We start from the raw sequence: 22,736 nt of genomic DNA on the forward strand, positions 1-22,736 counted from the left end.
TGCAACTGATGCTAAAGAAAATAGACGCAGCCACAACAAATTGACATCCACACATTTTCTCTTTAAATATCTCAAAACATTTTCAATGCAAATAAAATTAATTTTGCATATTCAGTATTTACAATTGGTCAAATCAAATTACCCTTACAACAACAGCACTGGCACAAACTACAGGTATACTGTATACTGTAGTTTATGTTGCTGTTGTTTTTTAATCAATGTCCACATTGAGGACTTTGCTCTTGTAACACTTACTCAAAATGTTCATCTTCCATTTTCCATGTAAATAAAAAGGAATAAAAACTCCATTATCCATAAATCATCATTAAAAAGCAAATAATAGTTAAGTGACCATTAACAAAACTGGCAACCTGAGAGAAGTAACTTACTTTGATGTAAAGTAAAATATATTTGCTTTAGAATTGATCAAATCAAACTACCCTTACAAAAACATGCTGACAGAAACGTATATTTTAAAGATGAAAGAAAAATGTAATCAAGTAATCCTCGACAAAGTAATTATGAATTGATTGCACATTTTTTCAAATGTAATCTGGGCTGATTACAGTTAATTATTTTTTGTAATGTGATTAAATAATCTTGATTACATGTAATCTGTTACTATCAAACACTGAATAGATGTTATGTTCAATAATATGATATCATATGTTCTTTGTTGTTAAGGTGATCCTGGTTGGGTCTTTCATAACCCCCCCCCCCCCCACACACACACACACACACACACACACACACACACACACACACCTATGGAATGATCCAGTACCCAGAGTGGAGCTTGGTTCTGGGCTAGTGTATGATTGGGTTCATCCTAAACTGGATCCCTGTTGTTGCTGTGTATAAAATGATGAGAGCACAGGAAAGCCCCTGGAATGTATGCATATTGTCTTGTATAATACAGGAAGCATTTAAGGCAGGCTGAGGTTTTCTTCTGTACATTTCAGGCAGTGATGTCCAAGTGTGCACCCATTATTCCTAATAGTACAATATACTTTCTACAGTGTCTGAAGTCATTGTGTTCGCCCTCTGAGAGATGGCATCCCTACCTGGACGTCCATCGAGGTGAACGCTACTCACAAGAACGCTGTGACAGAGTAAGAGCAGTGTCAACAAACGATAAGCAAACGTAAATGTGTATTCAGTTATGATGGATATATTGATACGTTACATATACGACACCTATTATGTCAGTGATTCAGAGGGAACACACATACAGTTTCTGGCTTACATGTGCTTTGAATGATGAGCTCACACCTATGTCTTTTCAACCAGTCAGCTTGAGTCAAAGCTTAACTCCCACATATAGTTTAATCATGTGCATATGAAAAAGCAGACAGATTGCCACATTAGTTTAATTTGGAGCTACCTCCTCACAATTGTGCTGCCATCGGTGAATTTAAGGTCCACTTACTATTTTCAACCACTGCTGTGTAGGTTTGTGTTAAGTTTTTTGTCTTTCTTTTTCTATGGGTTTCAGGACATCTACCTCATCATTATCATATAATGGCTAATTTCAGCTTTTAGGCACTAACTGTTTGTGGCTTAAAGATTGATATGCTTAAAAGTCAGCCACGTAGACCTGAATGGTGTTATATTAATTTGGTCAATGTACCTTCATCAAATGTCTTTCATTGTTTGTAGACTGTAAGTTAGGGGTGTCAAACTCAAGGCCTGTGGGCTGAATCCGGACCGCCACATCATTTTATGTGGCCCGCGAATCCGCCAGCAAAAAAAAAAATAATAATAATAGAAAAATGAAAAGATAGACTTGATAATAAAAATATCCCCTTAGTCGAAATTATGAGATAGAAAGTCGAAATTATGAGATACTTAAACACAACAATCATAGAAGCAGCTCTTTGGCAGGTTACCCTACATTTGACATAGAAATGGATTGTGAGTACATTGAACTACTACTACTACTACTACTACTTTAAACGTGGCTTTACAACAGATGAAATACTTCACGTGGGATTGTACTGCGCAAACGCACCCTTTAAAGGATTTTAAGTTTTGAACAAAGTTAATGTAATAACTTGTGTTTGATGATATTTATCTTTGTTATTTTCTTTAAAAGTTTGATCTTTGATAGAGTTATGTGGGTATCTTAACCCTAAATTAAATGGATTTAAGTTTTAATAACAGAAATGTGCTTAAATATATTTTTACATGTATTTAACTGCATGTACAATATATGTACACTTGAATAAACCATCTAGCAAAATTCAAAATATTAAATCTTGAATTATTTTCATAATATACCTTATTTATGAAATTAGTTTAATTATGTTTCCTTGTCCTTTTAAATATACATTTCTTATTCCTTAGCTTATTATGTTTATCTCTGAAACTCTGAAACTAATTTGGCTTTGCCTTGGAAAACATGATGGCAATTGCTTCCCCGAAAAATCAGATGTATTACTGTTTTAACCCTGCAAACAAAAACAGATGCATCTTGCATCACTACGAAAATCATAATTTAGCAGAAGTTCTGCAAAAAAATGTATACTATTAAAATTCTAGAAGACCAAAATGTCCCTGTGTCTGCAGAATTCCTTAATTTGTGACCACAATGGCAAGATAGAAAATCAAGCAAGTGAATTATATCATTTCCCAACAAATAATTTGCATCATTGCTGACTTATTCCTTATTGCATACTGCTTGCATAATTGTAAACCTGGTTTTGTGTCTTTTTTTTTGGAATAAGTTACAGAAAACTGAATGAAGCTGCTGGTGCTTACATTGTTTTGCTAACTGTCACTGTGATAATGCAGACATTAGTTGCAGGTATGTTGAGGTATTCATACAACCCAGGGTTTTTGAGTTTTTAAAAGATGGTGCTATTTCTTGTTGTTTTTTTATTTTTTATCTTTCTTCCATTTTAGTTTATCTTATTTCTATTGATGGTTCCACAGGGTAATAAAGTAAGGACAATATATTGAGACACTATTCATGTTTACAAATTATAGCAAACTTATTGGTGTGTGCATGTGTTTTAAGGGAATCTGTACTAGTTTTAACCTCTGTTGTTGGCTTTGTCTTTCTGCTACTATATTTTTTATTGCTTTTAAGGTGAACTGTTTGGTTTTATCTGCAGAGACAATTACTGTTTGCCTTTACTTGTTATATACACATTCCACTTCTTTTCTGTTGTGCTCTGTGTTATAAAGGAGTGAATAGATGAATAAACATTTTTTGTTTGATGATCAAAGTTATTCTGCATTGAATAACTTCTTTCTGCTTCAAAAGGTTTTGAGGTTTTATGACTTTACTGTTGAGAAACATGCACAAGACACAAAGCCATCGGTGATCCGTGATATTTATTTATGTAGGAACAGTGACAGCTGTTCCAGAGCTGTTCTTGAATGGGCCTTAGTTGGATGGTCTTATGTTACATGATAGTTGACCCAGCTCCTAACTTAAGAACTTGTTTAAGCCCAGTTGCAGCACTTGCAGCTATCATCAAACACCAGGCCGACAGCACAGTGCTGGACGTAGGTTTTTCCCTGGCTGCACTCATAGAAGTTGTTCTTGTTGGTTGGATCAGGGAAGAGTCCGTTAGACTTGCCAGCGCAGAAGCCAGATCCTGTGCTGCCACCGCTGCTGCCACCGCTGCTGCTGCCGCCACCGCCAGGCTGGGGCACAGCGTGCGAGGTGGGTGTTACTGGAGGCAGGGGGTCAGGACGAGAAGTGCAGGCTGGGGAGAGAGATTCAATAATTTAAAAGATAGAAACAGCATTATTTCTGTTTATTACCAGAGGATATGTGTATTATGCGTACAAGCTCCAGTTCCCAGTCCGCTCTTGATGGTGTTGATCAGGGGGTATTTTCCCTGGCCACAGAAAGTGCCACTAAAGTCATCCAGATCCAAACTCCACACCATGGCTCCACCAAAACCGCTCTGCTTCAACCACTGAATCTGTAGAGCGAAAAAGAGGTGAAATCGAGTGTTAAATAGCATTAACACATAAATGTTTTTGACAGGAATAATAATAATGTATGCAACTTCATACCTTAGTCTGGAAGCTCTTAACATTGTCATATCCGACCCAGGTTCCCTGATTGTAGGCATATGGCACATCCTGTGTGGCGTCCCAAGCCTGAGTGGCTCCTTGCTTCAGGAAAGTGCAGATCTGATAGAGGGGGTGATTTAAAGTTAGAGATCTACACAATACATTTGTATATAATATGTTATACTGTTTTATAATGTATGCATACACACACTGATTCAGAAAAAAAAGGACAAACCTCATAGTAGGCCCAGAAGCCAGCCTGACGGGTGAAAGGTCCAGCAGCTCCGGGTCCACTAGCAGGAGCTCCCACAGCAGTGTTAGAGGAAGCCAGGCGGAAGGTGTGGCCGTAGGTGGGGAAACCAACCAGCAGTTTCTCAGCTGGGACACCATTGCTCTTCCAGTAGTTCATAGCATAGTCCTACATATGAGAGAGTACAGGCCAGTGTGAGAATCTGTTACATTGTTTAATCGTTATTAATTTACAGCAGGAGCCCTCACTCACCACATTGAAGTAGATCATGGAGCCCTGGTCAGCGGGGCCCTTGTACAGAGGGCTGTTCTCTCCGACATTGTGCTCCCAAGAGCCGTGGAAGTCGTAGGTCATGACGTGGAAGTAGTCAAGCACACTGGTGAACAAGACATGATGAGGATTGAATGTTTAGCCATAGCTGTCTCCTACAAAACGTGTCCGCTCATGTACTTACGCTCCAATCTGGGCAATCTGGTATCCAGAGTCGATGGTTCCCTTTCCAGCAGAGACTGCAGCAGTCAGCATCAGACGGGGACGGCTGGTCTTCTTTCCCTCTGCCTCAAAGGCGCTCATCAACTCCTACAAGGAGAGAAACAGTTACAGTTGCTTTACGACTGCATTTTTTCTAAAACTGAGAAGGTTTTGTAGATTTCACTTATATTTCAATTGCATTTGATTACTATATTTTCAACATATAACTTAATAAAGTGATGAAATCTCCTGGATAGATTTTGTGCGAAACCCCTAACAAGTTGAAACCTATATACAGTGTTTAACCACAGTAATGCTGGCTTATATACTACCACCTACAACAAGACTTTGTCTATAGCCAGAAATTGAATAGCAATATGACCGACCTGGACCAAGACGGTGTAGCGCGCCTTATCCTGAGGTGGGGAGCCACGAGAGCCAGGGTACTCCCAGTCAATATCCAGACCATCAAACTGGTACTGACGCAGGAAGTTGATCACACTGGTGATGAAGGTCTGACGGTTGGCAGCAGAGGAAACCATAGCTGTGAACCTGGAGACAGGAAGACAGTCAGAGAGCTTCTATTTGTGCAACGAGTTCCTCTTGGTGAGAGTATTGATCCTCATGTCATTACGACTTACTTCTGAGTACCAAAGTTCCATCCCCCGATGGCCAGCAGAGTCTTCAGGTTGCTGTTCCTGCAAGCAGCAACAACATCTACTTAAACCTCTCACACCTAATCTGTGTATGTGCATACATGATGTATTAATGTGTGTTTTCATGTGTGCTGGAGTCACACTATGATTATATGTGTACTGACTCGTTCTTCAGGGCCTGGAACTGTCCGTAGAGTTTCTCATCGTCCCACTCGTAGGTCTTGATCATGTTGCCATCCATTCCAGCAAAGGCATAGATGAGGTGGTCACAGAGACATGGGTCAACGTTGGTGGGGAAATACTTGCCTGCACCAGGACGGTACTGTCCCCAGTTAGTGAAATAACAGGAGAGGATGTAGGATGATCCTGCAACATATAGAACAATTGCTCTTACATTATGTTGCAAACTTATATACGTCTACACATATCACACCAACACTGAATGCATGAAGGATATAATTACCTAGCTGCACATGCAGCAGGAGAGCCAGTCCTGCAGAGCGAGGAGACAGAATTAGAGAAGTTAAGGAGGAGGCAGGTTCAGTATTAATGAGAAACAATCTGCATTATGCACAAGATGAAACTAAGTTAAAATGTGCAAAGTTTGAAAAGTTTCTATGAGCAAGAAGCTCAGCTTACCGACGCAGATGAGTAGCTTGCCCATGTTGCTTCTGTACAACGAACTGAGGACCAGCGGACTCTTTTATACTACTGGGTTCCTCCACATATCAGCGTTATCTGTAACATTTGTTTGATATGGTTTGGCTATTAACCAAAACTCAAAAGTCAAACTCATTCATTCGTTTGGCCAAGACCAGAGTGGAAAGCATTGATAACCTTCATGTGCCTTTTGATAATGATATGATGCGATTAAATTAAACATGTTCAAGGTTATTTTTGTTGGCCAAAAAGCGCAAGACACTCCAAAAAAAATGTTTTAAGTTTATACTTTGCTTCATATTTCCTCCAATCTTTTTAGTATTGTGAATACATCAATGGTTTATAAATATTTCTAGTATCCATTTCTCATTTACATAAATTGTTTGATACTGATGTTTTCTCAGTTGTCCTTAAGTACTCTGCTACATGCCTTATCATCTTTAGACATGATTTAATAACAGTTAACACTGTTAGTTCATCACCTGAAATGAACTGTGCTGTTTGTCATACTGAAATGAGGCTTTTTGTCCTTTCCCGTCCTTCAATGTGGATCTGTAGTTTGGTGATTTAAATGCAGCCATTCATTAAAGGTGACACATTCTCTCCAAAATGGTTAATAAATTTAAAACCCAAATTTGAGTTTTTCTGTACGTTGTAGCACTAAGTCATTTGGATGGGAGCAGTCACATTTTAAAAAGGTTAAATTAAAACATGAGAGCAGAAAAAGTGTTTTACAAATAAAGTTAATAACAAAGAAAATCTATGTATTTCAATAATGATAGAATGGGGCCAGACACAAATACAATGAATCATCTGCATAAAGTAAAACGTGCTTTTTTTTAATTTTTGAATGTTCATCTGGAGGTTAATGATTTAAGACTGGGTGGAGGTTGAAAAGTCAAGGTAAAACAGTGAGAGACTCATGGGGCACCCTGACAATAATAATTTCCAAAACTGATGAATTAATGACTTTAAAAGGACTTAAACATATGATCATCCCAATTATTTAGTTGTCTTACTTTGTAAGTCCTACTCATATAGATACAGTAGTATACAGTTTATAGTTAATATAGAACATTTGTTCCTTTATGTTTTGTATTGCAATTTTTATTGGGAACTGTGCAATACTTTGTTTATTGAGACAAAAACAGATATTGATTATGTAAATATGGATGAATATGGACTAGATGAGCTAGTTAAAAGCCCTTCATTAGGTTTAACTGTAGGTATGTAGTAGCTCTTTTCAGTGTACAGTTCATTTGAAATGTGTTGTTACGAATATGTTATTTGATTAGTAGTACTTTATAATGTGGAGTTGTATTTTATTTCGTCTGCTCTTAACTTTTTGTGTACATGTATAAACGGAAGATTAATATTATGTAAAATAGTGGTGTCTTGTTGGGATGGGACAATTTTTTTCCATGACAGAAATAAAAATTAACTAACAAAATGTATCACTCATTGTCAGGAAATAACTTTAGATTATGCCTTTATAACTGCTTTTTATTGGTGTGAATGAGATTGTAATACAGTATATAATTAAATGTGTACATATCAAGGCAACGTTGACAAGGTCCAGCAGCAATCTGCTTTACATTCATGGTTACATCACACCTGGGTGCTGCCCAATACAACCACATCTGTTACTGGTGACCATAGTTGGACTGGAATTGAAGGTTGACTGTACTTCTGATGAACACCACCTCTTTTAGTGTGAATGGGAAGAGTGTTACTCATTCATCACATTTTCTAAACCGGGCACAGATTGAAAGTAGCAATCTTCCAGTCACATTCACACTTGTATTATCCTAGATACCAGGTGCAGTATTTGTTGTGCAACAGATTAAACCTGAATGTTTATTTCCACCATCTTAGTTTAGAGTGTTTGATGTTTCAAAGTCATTCATTTCCTCTGGAGACCTTGGATATCGGTACTTCATTTCATGGTAATCCATTCAATAGTTGTCGAGATATTTCAGTCTTGACCAAAGTGGTGGACCAAACAATTTTGTCAACCCCAGATACATTACTAAAATAAACACACAACATACTATTCAACACTCATCCATTAACAGCTATATGTGGATTACTATATTACAGGTTTCCACACAATGTAACGAAATGCCATTTCCAATGAATATATAATCACATATGAGCAGCTCAGCTAGTACTTGCTTTCAATTGGTTTTCCCACTAAGTAAAATTTGAGTGTCAGCCGCAAAGTATTTTCCCTGTCAACAACAGCTCAATGCTAAACTACTTGTTAAACACAATGTGAAAAAATACCAACCTATTGTACGTGACTTTAAGCATACTGCTGTTCATTAAACACATACTGAAGTAGATAAATTATTGTTTTGTGTTGGCATCACTGTTGAATCTTTACTCAAATTGCAATGTATTATGAGATCTTCAAAATGTTAAAATTATTTATTTTTTGCCACCGTCATGGACATATCTGTTGGATTGCAGTTTTACGTGGCCACTTTGAAATGTCCCCTCAGAGTTTTACTTTTTATGTCGACAGAAGGGATTTGAATGCAGTTGGAGGGTGGAAGTAATTGAGTGTATGTTTGGCCAATATTTAAAATAATGAAGATATAGTAAAATGACCTACAGTATGTGCCTTATTGTTCACAGCGTGGCCATAGTGTTAGATACACTACCAAATCTCACCACCAGAGAGAGTCAATAAGCTGTGTAGAGTCCATTGTGGTCCATTTTGTATAAGATGGCCAAGAATGAAAGACTATTTATTCTTGGACCAGTTTAGTTCCACCTCCAGTGATGTCATCTGCTCTTTGAAATGGTCAAAACGTTCATGTACGCTGCAAGCAAGACAGGTCTTAACCTCTGAAACAACAGATCTTTTTTACTGCAGAGATACATTACATTGAAGCACAAACCAAACTCTTTCACCATGGCAACCCTGCACAGAGAGCTGGCTAATAAACACAAACCTGTTGCCATCTCCCACGCATTAAACACACACACACACACACACACACACACACACACACACTGTGCTAGCTAATTGAAACACATTGAAACGAGGATTAATCGTCATCGATTACATTGTCTTTGGAGAAACACAGGAAGAAGCCACTGAACGGCACTCATCTGCTCTTGTGTATAAAATAACATACTACAGAATCACGGTGAAGCTCCATATTTATAACATATCTAATTTTCTATGTTCAGGTCTATCTGATCTTGATTAAGTTGTGCAATTAGCTGCTCTCTACATTGTGCGATTATTCTTGAGCCTGTGATCTTCCTCAGAGATGTAGGAGTGAATATTTAATACAAAGAAATTGTGTTTTTTTGTCTGGAAGAATGTCAAACAACAACTGTATGTAGAGTGTGATCTGCAAAACAGAAAATAAAAATGTGAATACTGTGCAAACTGTGAGTAGCACTCAGTGTTTAGTTCCCTCTATCTTTCTCTGTCCCTCTGCTCCCTCCACCTCCACCCTCACCGCCTCTCGTCCCACAATGGGCATGCTTCTCAGCAGCCCTTTGTTATTAGATACCGCTGGGCTTGTCACCATGGCAGCAAATTCTCGATCATTTTCTATCTGACATGTTTTGTGGACGCACATGCATGCACACACACACACACACACACACACACACATGCATGTTTAGCTGTTGTGATGTGGGAGGGTTGTCCGCAAGTCCTTGAGTGTTTCCAGGTCCAGCTGGTTCACTCCGCATGTGAACAAAATTCATACAGCATGCGGTGACAGGGAAGGGCTGCTGTGTCATGCATATAGCATACCACATGTTCAACATGTCCACCTGCAACCTGTTATGGGATAACATGTGCCATTATGTGCTATTGTGCATTGTGTGCATTCTGCACCTAACTGTATGTGTGTCTGCGTGCAAGCTTTTTTCTGATAAATGTCACATTCCTTAACTTGACAGATATGCTTGCTTCTGTTCAGATGTACTGGGAACAAAGTGTCAATTTACTTATTTAGGATTTAGGACCTTGACTCACTAAAAGCTGAAAACACACTCACATAGTTTCAGAACGCTATCATTGTCTGTATCACCATTGCTGCCTTAATGAGGTACAAGTACTTTAATTCTGCGTTGTATTCTTATAATATGAGACAGACTCTTAGTTAGTTTTTTGTGCAGCATCATACATGGTACTACATCTTTAGCCATGTTGTGAAATTAAAGTGTTAACAATCCCCTGTAGATGTCCCAGGCAGTTAACGTCAAAAAACAAAATGAACACAGAGAAAAACGAGAGGTGATACATAGAAAGGAGAATTGAGAGAGTGAGATGGAAGGATAAGGCAGAGCTGATTTTCTTTCTCCAATAAAAGCGACAACCCCCCGTGTTGCTATGGCGACCTCCTCTCCTTTCAGCGAGCTACCACTTATCCATGCTGCCTTTCAGTCAGCAGGGCATGTGGGTGTGTGTGCGTTTGTGTGTCGGCTCCTGAATGAATCAAGCAAATGAAGGAGAAAGCCATTAGAGAGCCAAGTCAAACTGTTCTCCAAACAGACGTGTATACATATCCACAATAATATGCATTAATACATAATAATAATAATATAAGCCCACAAGCTAGAAAAATGCTTCATACTTTTAAGGTAACCAACTTCTCTTTCTGTTCATTCTCTATTTACTTGCTCTTCCGTTTCAAAGTATATTCCTCTAGTAGCGGTTCTCTATACTCTTATCCGCTCCTTCACAACCATTCCTACCTGATTTTCAGTTACCACACACCCACTTAAATACACACATATCCTCACCATCACTCTCTGTAAATTTGAAATTCAATGAAAAAAAAGATGAGCATAAGCAGGGAGCTGTATGAGTGTGTCTGTTATGTTTTCCCATTAGCAACAGGTCAATGATCATGAATGCTAAAGATGAATCGTATACCACAAAACGGAACCACTTCAAAACCTTCACAGGATCCAGGGCATTACAGTTATAATGAAGTCTGCAATGTCCCAAAGTTACACTGTAGTTTGCTGGGTGTAAATATATCAAGGCCACTTATAGTTCAAGTATTTCACATCACAAAGAAAGATGGATTTACCGTAGTTATACTTGAAACTTATACTTAAACTTATATGTTTTACTAGTTTTCATACTGTGGAGAAACTGCTCAAAGTCTGTGTGATTCAACATCAGCATGGGTGTATTTTGTATCACTGACCAGAGGCTGTGTTTCTATACACCTCCCTTCTCTCTTCACAAGCACCTCATTTAATAATCTCTCTTAGTGCTAAAATAAAAAATGCATCTCCTCATGCTGCATGCAAGTTGCTGGCAGCTGCCAGTATCATTTGACCTAATAAAGACTCTGAATGTCGTGTCCCTTTGGACTGACTAAATACTTAATAATGTTTAACGCACACATCAAATATAACTTTCATTGAATTTTGTCTTTTATTTAACAATTGTTGAATACTTTTGCAGCAATCAATATAGTAAGGTTGGTCAAAAAAGGGTGGTGGTTGAAGTAATACAATTATTTAGTATTTGTGCACATTTTGGGGTTTATTGAGCACCTCATTTACCTTCTGGTAAGGATGACTCCATAACATTTGTAATATTATTGCTGCTAAAAGCTTAAGATTACACTGCACTGTGATAGTTACCTGTAATAAATGGTTCTGACTGGCAAAATGTTCACCAGCCAAAAACATTTGTATGAATTGTACTGCCATGTTAATTTCAATAATGGGCTATTACTTACTATGCTTCATGCATGCTATTCATCATATACTAGTGTATTGCTGCAGCCTGGAGCAATCCACAGAGTTAGAGTTATATCTACATCTTCAATATATAGACAAAATAATGGCATACCTTATTCCTTACAGAGCATTAGTTGTCTTGAAAATATATGCATGCAGCAGTACGTCTGAAATTTTCTCAACGTCGGCACACAAACTGGACTAAACACCTAAATACTTCTTTCATACATAAATTACCACCTTCTGTTAATGCGGCATTATATTGAAGCTGTTATCCAATAAAAGTCAATAAAACAGTCTCCCGCTGGAGGGAAGGGAGGCACAGGACAAATCAGAACCAGGACTGAGTGGGGCCGACTGTCAGACCCTGTTGCAGTAAAAAGAGAGATTTTCTAAAGGGACTCTGGTGCTCGGAAACACTACCACTTTTGTCCACAGGGACAGCCAAAATCAACACAAAATTAAAGTTCCTTGTAATATAAACTCACACAATTGAGTGCTGCAGGAATGAGTCCTAAAACCCGTAAATGAGACAGCAGTTTTGTACTTCCTGTTCCCTCGTCCTGAAGTCAATGGCGTTTTTGGAATGGGTTTTTGGTTAGATGCCTGAAAGGTCTGTGGTCAACCGACGCTAAATAAGTTGTACTGTTTCTGTTCTACAACATAAAATATCTCAGTAAATAGCGCACTCATTCATTTTGAAGCTTTAAAGTGTCTTTAAAAAGGCAGTTGCTAACAGGTGGCTAAATGAGACAACAAAACGTCATCACGCCAAACACCAGTCCACCGTTAGCTTCGTGGTGGTGACATGAAGTCATATGACCGTGGTGTAGTTTGTTTATAGCCTAACGTTAGCTTTTTATTTCTGTAATTGCATATACACTTCAAAAATCATGAAATTAGTTTGTGAAGAAGAACAAAACGCGTACGTATCATAAACTTTGTTTACCACAGAGTTTATTTTCTGCAATTAGCCAAAATCCAATGTAAGAATTCAATTGGGTTTTCATCGAGGGAACCAGTGCGATGCTAACTTCCGGGCAATATTTGTATCACTTTGGAGACTATTCCACATTGAAACCTGACAAAAATGAAATCACTAAACAGTATGTTACAGAATTGTTCATTAACAGATGAGACACAACTTCAGCTCTGAAAAAAGTTTCACACAATCAGCAATTTAAAGGTACTGTAATAAGGACACAGAAATGTCCTGCTGCTTTGTCACCTTTGTAATTTATGACCTGGCATTGTAAGCAGGTCTTTAATTCGCAGACCATAGCAAAAAACTACAATGCCAGCAGGAGTCAAAGAAAACTTCCCATCCAGAAAAATCACACACTGAAACAGGAAAAGAGTATGAGGGAGAGAGTGAGAGTGAGGCAGGCAATAAGAGGAGAAGAGATGAGAGGGACAGAAGCTCTGCTGCAGAACACACCTCATCTCCATTTTAGCTGGAGGGAGAGTGAGAGAGTGAGAGAGAGAGGGATTCAGTCTGTGCCACTTTACTCTTCGGTTCCAGTGACACAGAGGAGAGCTGGGGAAGTGATATTTCAACAACCGTGTGACTGAGAGGGAGAAGAAGAAAAAAACAAAACATCCCAGCACGTGAGGCATTCGCAAAGAAAGACTGAGCAAATGAAGAAAGGAAGAATCGACGGAGAGAGATGTAGTCGGTGCTTTAGTTGCGGTAAGAAACCTGAAATACTGTATGTTGATGTCATTTTTTAAGCAAACAGGTCATTCCAGCACTCACACAGCCATGCAGCTGTGGATGCATTCACATTCACTCTTAGTGAAAGCAGTGTTGAGTCAAAGGTTTTGGTAGCAGGTGTGTGTGTTGGAAATGGAGAGGCTCGAGGGTCTCTTGTGCTAAACATCATAAGTTTATGCATATATGTGTTAGTGTGCATGCAGGAACAGATTCAGCTGAAGGGCAATGCATCTCTGTTTTTTTTTTACGTTATTATTAATGTTTGGATCTGCATCCAGCACCTCTATCTCTGTCTTACATCTCTCTCTCTCTCTCTATTCCGCCCTGTTGCAGTGTCTCTATGTGTTGTAGCTGTACAGCACAAACAAACCCATTTATATTAATGGTTCAGTTCATATTAATGGTTCAGTTCATATAAGCATGTATTTCTACTCCACACTTATATTCTCCCTTTATCAATTAGAATATGTAGGTAGAAAAGCTTTTCTCTGGCTCTCTCTTTCAAAGCAAAGCCGAATGGAGCCGATAGGGGAGGCATGTTTAACTTCTGCAGAAGCATTCATGTGACTAGTCTGAAATAACACAGACCTTTAATTGATGTTTTTTTTTCCACATCCCATAGGGGTTCTGAAAAACTTCAAGCCATTGACTTCCTGATAGTTGCCCATTAGAGGATTGAGACAAATCAATTATCCCACACCTAACTGTTTCAGTTCAATCTAGAATTGCAGAGCACAAGCTATACTGGCAGAATTGCTATTGGAAAGTAAAAAAGATCTTTAGCATAGCGTAAAAGAAATCCATCAGTTCTTAGTTGTAGGGTTTTAATGTATGCCTTTAAACCATTGCATAAGATTGTGTTCCTCTCTTGTATCAAATGTTAATTGTTGAAGGCACTACTATAGACAGGAACTTGCATATTTCAAGTGAAGTGAGGTGCTCAAACAAATGCTAAGAAGGTCCTGCAAAGGTAATCAGATGGATAATCCTCTTTGATGTATTTGATTATTCTTTGTTTGCTTTGTTGCCATCTAGGGTACAGGTAGATACAGTTGGTAGTGGAGGTTTAGCTGATTTGTTCAGGTATTAGCTGTGTGGGTGAGTGTGTGGGAGGGAAAGAGATCCATTTATATGTATGAGAGAATAATGTTCAAAATAGGTTAAAAAGAAACAAGCAAAACCTGTCCAATGGTAACGTGGTAAGGTATTGGTCCACAAACTTGAATTGCATCTGTTGTGTTCAGCATGGATATGAAAGTTACAAAATCCATAAAAATGCACATATGTTTAGTATGCTGAGTGGAACAACATCTTCTGAAAGAGGTTTGAGAGATTGCTTCGTTAAAAGTCCACAATTATGCACAAATGCACATCTGCGTAGGGGCTTCAGCAAGGCTTAAATAGTTGTTTTTGTTAGGGTGGACAGTGTTCGCTACAGAATTTAGAAGATAAGCAACCATACCACCTGAGGGATCTCCCAGTCAGAGCTGGCTGATGTGGCCCGGGAAAGGGAAGTTTGGGGTCCCCTGCTGGAAGTGTTGCCCCCGTGACCCGATCCCGGATAAGCGGTTGAAGATGAGATGAGAAATGAGACCACCTGAAGTAACTGTAATGGCAATAAACTAATGGTGCAGCCAGTATGAATTCAAGACATTAGTTCCCAACCTTTTTGGTATGTTGAAACAGTGGCGCCGGTTTCTTCTCATATAGTTTCATTTAAATAATTAGGGGCCTAAAATAATCCAGTATTTAACAAGAACAAAGCACAAAAAAAGAAAAGAATCTGACAAATAATTAATCAAATCATAGTTTAACAATAATTATTGTGTAATGCCTTGGGGATTGGGAACCACTGATATGACGTATTTTTAGATTTGGCTGTGCGATTAAAGAAGAACCCAACCGATTTAATACATCAAAGTCTGTTAACAGGTCTTGGAGAGTACTATGGCATATGTGAAAAAATGTTTTATGAAGCCTTTGTGGCTGCAGAGGGAGCTGCTTGTCTGTAATTGATGTCAATTGAGTCAGTGTCGGTTGGGTCCTAAGACTCTGGGGGTTGTGGAGTTAGAAAGAAGTGAGATGACCAGTGCTTTGTAGCCCTGTATCCAATTTCTATCCTTTTTAAAAACTATCTATTGTGAGTCTGTTATAGGAGTTATCGCTGGAGTACTCTTTTAAAAGGCCTCACAAAATGGATGGACTAGTTGGATAAGATGAGCTTTATGCTAATGTTAGTGCAGAAATATATAAATCAATACACATAAAACTGATTGATTAAATGGTTTATTGACTCTTTTAGTTAATCACTTGCTAAGATTTATGATAAATGGAGTCAAAAGACAACATAGTTTTAGTAGAATTAGATGCAATCACTATTTCTATTTAGGTCACTACTTTCCCAATGCAACTTAGGTCCTGCAACTATTTATGAAGTGTTTAAGAAAAAAAAAGTTCTTCCTCAGCTGTTGACAGGAGAGTCCCTTCACATTTTGGAGTTAGTGCAGCTTTGTCTTATTTTTGTTGATTACTCATCCTTGTATGGCCGGGGTATTAATATGTTAGCTACTGTGCAGTTAAACTAAACTTTCAAAAAGATCTGAGTCAGAAGAGTCAGGGGAGTAATAAGGGCTGCTAAGAGCAAAAATATTCATCCTGTTTATCCAAAAGGAAAAGACTGTGGAGAGCTGGGAGGAGACAGAGTTATGAAAGTCGCCGCTGAGTCATGCAGATCTATTTCACACTGCTTTTCTGAATAGTTCAAATTATAAGTCAGCACAAGTCATTTGTATACACACATCTACACACGGTGCTGGTTTCCTGAAAACACCAAGAGCTTTGGAGAGCAAATGACAAAAACAGGGGTGGGGGGAGGAGTACATCAAAATTAAATGATGAATCCATTATTGAGCAGGTTGCTTATGAAAAGATGAGAGAGAGGAGATGAAAGTGAATGGGTGATATAAGAGTAAGAGGAGCCCCAGGAGGTAACTGCTCCTGTGTTTTTACTGTTACAGCTCAGAGCTTGATAACATGCAGCACTTACTACACACAAAGTCCCTCTCTTTGTGCTTCTCATTCAAATAAACTGCATGGTGTCTGAATGCTATTCACTTTTCTCTCCATTTCAATAACTGTGCTAAATGTAATCTGTTGATTATTTCAACTTCTTGTTTGGGGAAAAAACTTGGCAAGCATCGCTCCACACTTTCTCCTCATCCGCTAACAGACACTACAGCCAGAGGAGTTGTACGGTACTTCCTGTTAGATCACACCAGCTGCCAGGATGGAAAGACTTTGCAACAAATGTTAAAAGTTCATCTGATGAAAACTTAATTTACAAATCATACAGAACTTCATGACAGATAATGGACTGATTCGTAGAACACATGGAGGCTGATTAAAATGGAAATACAGTTTTTTGATGTTGGTTTCCTCGGTCCAGTCAGTGTTGCTTAATCTGTGTTCTTATCAATCTCTAAACACGGAGACAGAGTGAGGATGGAAGATGTGTTTCCATAGCAACTATGCAGTAAGCCTTCTCGGCCTGTGTGATAGTGTGTGTCTGTCATGCACGATACCAATAATCGCATAATATAACTCTAGTGTGTCCCACAGAAAAAACACTTTCAGAGGACAAAGAACAGCAAAATGTCACGCTCCCAATGTCTGCTTCACTTACAAGTAAACTTAAATTCAAAATTCAAAAAACTAGTCAGTTACACAGGCAGAAGTCACAGTGTGGGTGGGCAGAAAATCAGGTGGACCAAGCACGTCTAAGACCAATCAGGTTCTGAAAAGCATATGTGGACCAAAATAAGCCATTTGAACTATACTTGCCTATACATCATAATTTAATCATACAAGGCTTATACTTCAACATCAGAGGTAGTAATACAGACACTAACAAAACAATTGAACAGCATCTCATTACATTACATTTACATTACAGTCATTTAGCAGATACTTTTATCCAAAGCGACTTACAATAAGTGCATTCAACATTGGTAATCAAAAGAACTACTAGTCACCAGAAGTCATAAGTACATTTCCTTTTCCAAACAAGCATCTAAGAGCATGAAGCAGAGCATAACTCAGAGCCAAAGTACAGAAACAAGAAAAACAGTTAGTGTTATAAGTAATACGAATACAATAAGTGCAACAAGCTAGTATGAAAACAATAAGCGCTAAGTGGAAGGCTCAGGGTAGCACTTCCTGAAGAGGTGGGTTTTCAGCCTGCGCCGAAATCTCATATCCTGGCACGTCAGTCACATATTAACACACACAGCTGATGGAGGCAACAGCATCAACAATTAAGCGTATGGATGGAGGTACAACGGCACCAACATGGCCAGTAACTTTAAACATTTCACTTTAGTCTGGTACGGTGTCCACGTAAACCAATTGTGCACCCAATGAAAACTATACCCAATAAACAATCATATTGAAATAGGTCACTAACGTCCAAAATAGCTAACTTCTGATGATCACAGCAAGAGACAACGGGGCTTGTTGTTGAACCCTGAATGATTTCATTATAGTCTCTTTCAAAGGAGAGCAGGGACAAAGAGTTTAGTCTGTATGATGCCCTGATTCCAGTTTCCATTCAAATGACATCTGAAAAGAGTCTCCTGCTCCTCACAGCATCTATTTGGGACAAAATTAAACAAACTGCTTTGTTTCGCCATGACTTTCTATCTTAACTTACATTAAAAGCAGCTAGCAGAAAGTAGGCCTCTGTTCCTCTGTGCAATGCGCCAGTGTTGTGGTGTAATGAGTGACTGTATCATCTGGTGACTTTTAGCCATATATAGCTGGTTGATATAGCTGTTACTCTGACACATGCACTTGCACTACTGGTTTGCTAATTACTGGAATGATCTCATTGCTGCCAAGTGTCTGCGATCCGTTAATGTGATGGTGTTGTACCATGCTCTGGATAAGAGAGTCTGTGCTAAATGTAAATACTGATGTAACTAGTGTGTTTGTGTCTTTCTCCGTGTGTGTGTGTGTGTGTGTGTGTGTGTGTGTGTGTGTGTGTGCATGTGTGTGTGTGAATTTGTTCAAGCAGCAGCTATTCGCGCAGTCTTACCCATAACAGCCTTAAGTACAGAAGCTGATAACATAAAAGATCCTAAGGGTCTTTTTAACTGTTACATAATAAATAACATTTGTGGGATGCTGTGCTCTGAACACTGAACATTGAATGTGAAGCACTGACATGAAATATTAAAGTGCAACACGATTTTATCACTCCTGCTTATTTACCTTTTTCCTGTAGGCTGAAAGAAACCCTGGGGATTACAGCAGAGCCCCCCCCCCCCCTTCTCTCCCTCACTGATTTTCTTTCTGTCTTTCTTTCATTCAGTTTTTACCCTTGTTTCTCTGTCATTACTCTGTCCGTGTCTAAATGTGCTTCTCCAGTCAATGCCAGATCGCATGCTTTTTTTCTCTCCGTGCTCATCCATCTTCTTTCCTTCACTTCTCACTTGCTCTTCTCGGCTGAACAGCATTTCTGCAAACTACATCCTTGAAAACTTCATGTGACCTTGCCAAGACATCTATTGCATTTAAATTGCACACAGATTTAGTTTAGAGTAGGAGCTGATGAGGTATAATGCTTAAAAATGTGTTTGTATTTAAGTGACACATTCCGTTTTAACAGACTATAGCAAACAGCTGATTTTGGTTTGATCATTTTCATTTCTCTCTTTTTCTCTCTCAAACTCTTTCTTTCTCTTCTTGTGTTTCTGACAAAACAGTGAGCCACCGCGCTGGGAGCCATGAGTCCTCCACCTGTGTCCAGGATGTGAGATCGATGGTGTGACAACAAAGGCCGTCATCCAGCTACAGCCATTGTGCAGTCCCTGTTCTACCACACATAAACTAAAGTCTGTGGCTACAAAGTGAACATACACATTTCAGTTTTTTAGTTGTGTCTGACTCTGTTGTAGATTGTTAACAATTGTATCGCTCTTCAATCGGTTTAGATTGTATGAATGATGACACTGACCCATCTGGTTTACCTTTTACAGTTGGCAGACACATTTTGAAACTGTTAATAACAAGACTTCAAATACATTTCTTGTCAAAATGATTCATCTCACATCCTAACAACAAACTCTTCCCCACCTTGTCTGAATCAGCTCCTGTGACCTGTGAGGATTATGAGGCCGACTTTAGTGTTTCTACAGTCGCAGTGTCTCCTGTGTGTGTTGGTTGGTGTATGTGTGCCAGGCGTTGTGGGCTCGCTCCCTCACGCGCTACCATGGCACGTCACCTGCCCGGTGCGGTGTGTGTGTCAGATCAAGCCGTGGTTTTCCCCTGATTCTGTCTACCATGAAGCTCCCACTGTGGACTGCAACGACCTGCTCTTGACCAAGCTCCCCTTACCCATTCCTCCGAACACACACACCCTGCGCCTGCAAAGTAACCTTCTGTCTGAGCTCAACACTGCAGTGCTGTACGAACTCGCCAATCTCACCGATCTTAACCTTTCCCAGAATCGCTTCAGTCGTGTCAAGACAATAACTCAGAGCTGCTCCCTGTCCTCTCTACTGTCTTTACACCTGGAGGAAAACCATCTCAGTCGACTCCCTGAGGCCTCCTTCTCCTCACTTCCAGCTTTGCAGGAGCTCTTCCTCAGTCACAACAACTTACACTCGATAGCACCTGGAGCCTTCACCGGGCTGGACTCCCTACTGCGTCTGCATATCAATAACAACAGACTCACCACTGTTGACCCTCGGTGGTTCAGGGCTTTGCCCCATTTGGAAGTTCTCATGCTTGGGGGAAACCCTGTGGAGGCCCTGCCTGAGCGGGGCTTCCTGGCCCTGAAATCCCTCCGGAGTCTTGTTCTTGGTGGTATGGGTCTGAGAGGCTTGGCTGAAAAAGCACTGGAAGGGTTGGATGGACTAGAAAGCCTCTCCTTCTACGATAACCTGCTGACAAAGGTTCCCACTCAGGCCCTGATGAGAGTGCCAGGATTGAAGTTCCTCGACCTCAACAAGAACCGCATCAAACTCATCGAGACAGGGGACTTCCGAGATATGGTCCACCTGAAGGAGCTTGGCCTGAACAACTTGGAGGAGCTGGTGTCCATTGAGAGAGCCGCCCTGGAAAACCTTCCAGAGCTAACGAAGCTGGAGATCACCAACAACCCACGACTGTCCTACATTCATCCTCAGGCTTTCCTCCAGCTGAGCAGGCTGGAGAGTCTAATGCTCAACTCCAACTCTCTGAGCGCACTGCACCAGCACATCATGCTCTCCCTGCCGAGTCTTCAGGAGGTCAGCTTACACTCCAACCCACTGCGCTGTGACTGCCTGTTTCACTGGGCCGCTCAGGAGGCCTCTCCACATCACAGTGAAGATGCACAAACAGAGAGACAAACACCTCGAATGGTGCGTTTCATCCAACCCCAGGCCACGCTGTGCTCCGAACCTGCGGAGCTGAGAGCTCGCAGGGTGAGAGAGGTGTCCTCCAGGGAGATGTCGGCCTCATGCCTTCCCATGATCCCTACCAGCTCCCTCCCTTCCTACGTTGGGGTGAGAGAAGGAGGAAAACTGGTCTTGCACTGCCGAGCTCTTGCGGATCCACAGCCTGAACTGTACTGGGTGACTCCCTCTGGGCTGAGACTTGGTCCTGCACCGAACCATGCATCCAAAGGTTTACCAGCTCCGGCTCCCTGCCACAGCCTGGCAGCCTCTGAGGGATTCAACCACACATCCAGCGTCTCTCACAGCCAGCCTCAAGATGATACTCCCTGTAATCCCTCTAAACACTACAGGCTATTGCCTGAGGGAACTCTGGAAATGAACATGGTCACCTCCAGCGAGGCAGGATTGTATACCTGTGTAGCTGAGAATGCACTGGGAGCAGATACACGCAGCGTTACTGTGGGTGTGCATGGCAGAGAAAAGAAAAGAAAGAGGGGGATGGCTGCTAATAAGAAGGGATATCAGTTATTCAGCGAAGATGCCAGGTTGGAGGTGAGGGAGGTTGGACAACACTATGCTATCCTGTCCTGGCAGAGCGGGCGCAACCTCCCTTCAACTCGTCTATCCTGGCAAGCCATATACTCAAACGCACACACACCCACATACACCACACGCATCCTGGCCGGTACTCAGAGCTTCAACCTGACCCACCTGCAGGCAGAGACATTTTACAGAGTGTGTCTACATTTAGGGATTAGTGAGGGCGCCACGCATGCCAGCAGGAGATCAGGAGAGAGCAGAAAGCCTCAGTGCATTTCATTCAGGACAAAGGATGTCCCAGAGCCTCAGCCCAGCCTGCAGCTAAGCCCAGAGCTGACCTCCACAGTAGTCACACTACTGCTGCTTGCAATCATACTGCTGGTGCTGGCAGGCCAGGGCTGGGACAATGAGCAAGGAAAACACCACAGTACCATCCTCCAGGAAATCAAAAGTCCTAAGGCTCCGATCATCAATCAAAAGACAGAAGGAAACAAGGCACCTTAGCCCAAGAAAAGTGAGGAACTGCTTTAACATCAGGACTGCTGAGATAATTATGTTTGTGCACATTCAAATCCAGACAACAGTCAATGACACGAATATATACAAAATGTCAAATACAGTCTACACTTTGTGAATAACAGCTAGAAAAGATCATCAGTCATAGATCAGAGTGGTGGTGCAGAAAGTGATTTTTATTTATTTTATATACAGTGTAAAGTATATATTGACATTGTTGGTGTGTTATTATGTCTTGTAAAGAACGCCTAAACCCTAACCAGGAAAAATAAAGGTGGACAATCATACTCCTGCAGCACAGTGAGTGAACACAGGAGAAACAAATGAGTCTGAGCTGCCGATGACCACTGGACTGAAACTAAAGACAACCTGATTCAATCCAGGGACAGATACTTGCAGAGGAGAGCGGCTCAGACCTGCAGGGTATTTGTCATGTTTCTTGTCTACATGTTCCACAGACTGAACCATTCTTTCTCCAAGCAGATGAAACTCTGTCTTGAGACTGATGCTGAATAAAATTATTGCATTGATGTGAACAACCCTTTTGCTTAGCTTTCAGTACCTTGTACTGGGTTGTACATCTTGCAGTACATAATACAGTATGCTCATCCTGATTCCGCCGCCTAACATCCCACATCTTCTTTAAGCATAAGAGTGATCTAAAAGTAATTGTGTTAAATTCTATTTTGAGCTATTATTCAATAAAATCTTTTTCATTTATACAA

The 22,736-nt window shown here is 40.2% G+C and overlaps 2 protein-coding genes across 2 annotated transcripts; one reads left to right on the forward strand and one right to left on the reverse strand.

The window, feature by feature from the left end:
• Positions 1-3,320: 3,320 nt before the first annotated feature.
• LOC137879379 (acidic mammalian chitinase-like) lies at positions 3,321-6,097 on the reverse strand. Its single transcript, XM_068720040.1, has 11 exons — positions 6,049-6,097; positions 5,873-5,902; positions 5,574-5,775; positions 5,395-5,451; positions 5,140-5,305; positions 4,737-4,861; positions 4,535-4,658; positions 4,268-4,450; positions 4,033-4,152; positions 3,800-3,938; positions 3,321-3,716 (listed from the first exon to the last, which is right to left on the reverse strand). The coding sequence occupies exons 1-11, from the start codon at positions 6,071-6,073 to the stop codon at positions 3,451-3,453; spliced, it is 1,437 nt and encodes a 478-aa protein (XP_068576141.1). The 5' UTR covers positions 6,074-6,097; the 3' UTR covers positions 3,321-3,450.
• Positions 6,098-13,193: 7,096 nt separating this feature from the next.
• On the forward strand, positions 13,194-22,736 carry lrrn2 (leucine rich repeat neuronal 2). Its single transcript, XM_068720030.1, has 3 exons — positions 13,194-13,492; positions 19,279-19,407; positions 19,663-22,736. Exon 3 carries the CDS (start codon positions 19,684-19,686, stop codon positions 21,997-21,999), a length of 2,316 nt encoding a protein of 771 aa, XP_068576131.1. The 5' UTR covers positions 13,194-13,492; positions 19,279-19,407; positions 19,663-19,683; the 3' UTR covers positions 22,000-22,736.

Source organism: Cebidichthys violaceus, unplaced genomic scaffold (genome assembly GCF_023349555.1).
Source record: "Cebidichthys violaceus isolate CVI_PGR_0920_01 unplaced genomic scaffold, fCebVio1.0.p SCAF_25, whole genome shotgun sequence".
NCBI lineage: Eukaryota > Metazoa > Chordata > Actinopteri > Perciformes > Stichaeidae > Cebidichthys > Cebidichthys violaceus.

Excerpts from the sequence above, each read along its gene's own strand:
- LOC137879379 (XM_068720040.1), bottom strand. The coding sequence starts at position 6,073 with ATGGGCAAGCTACTCATCTGCGTCG. Across the intron at positions 4,862-5,139 it reads GCTACACCGTCTTGGTCCAG|GAGTTGATGAGCGCCTTTGA; the intron begins GTCGGTCATATT and ends CTCTCCTTGTAG. Across the intron at positions 4,451-4,534 it reads CCATGATCTACTTCAATGTG|GACTATGCTATGAACTACTG; the intron begins GTGAGTGAGGGC and ends TCTCATATGTAG.
- lrrn2 (XM_068720030.1), top strand. The coding sequence starts at position 19,684 with ATGAGGCCGACTTTAGTGTTTCTACAGTCGCAGTGTCTCCTGTGTGTG.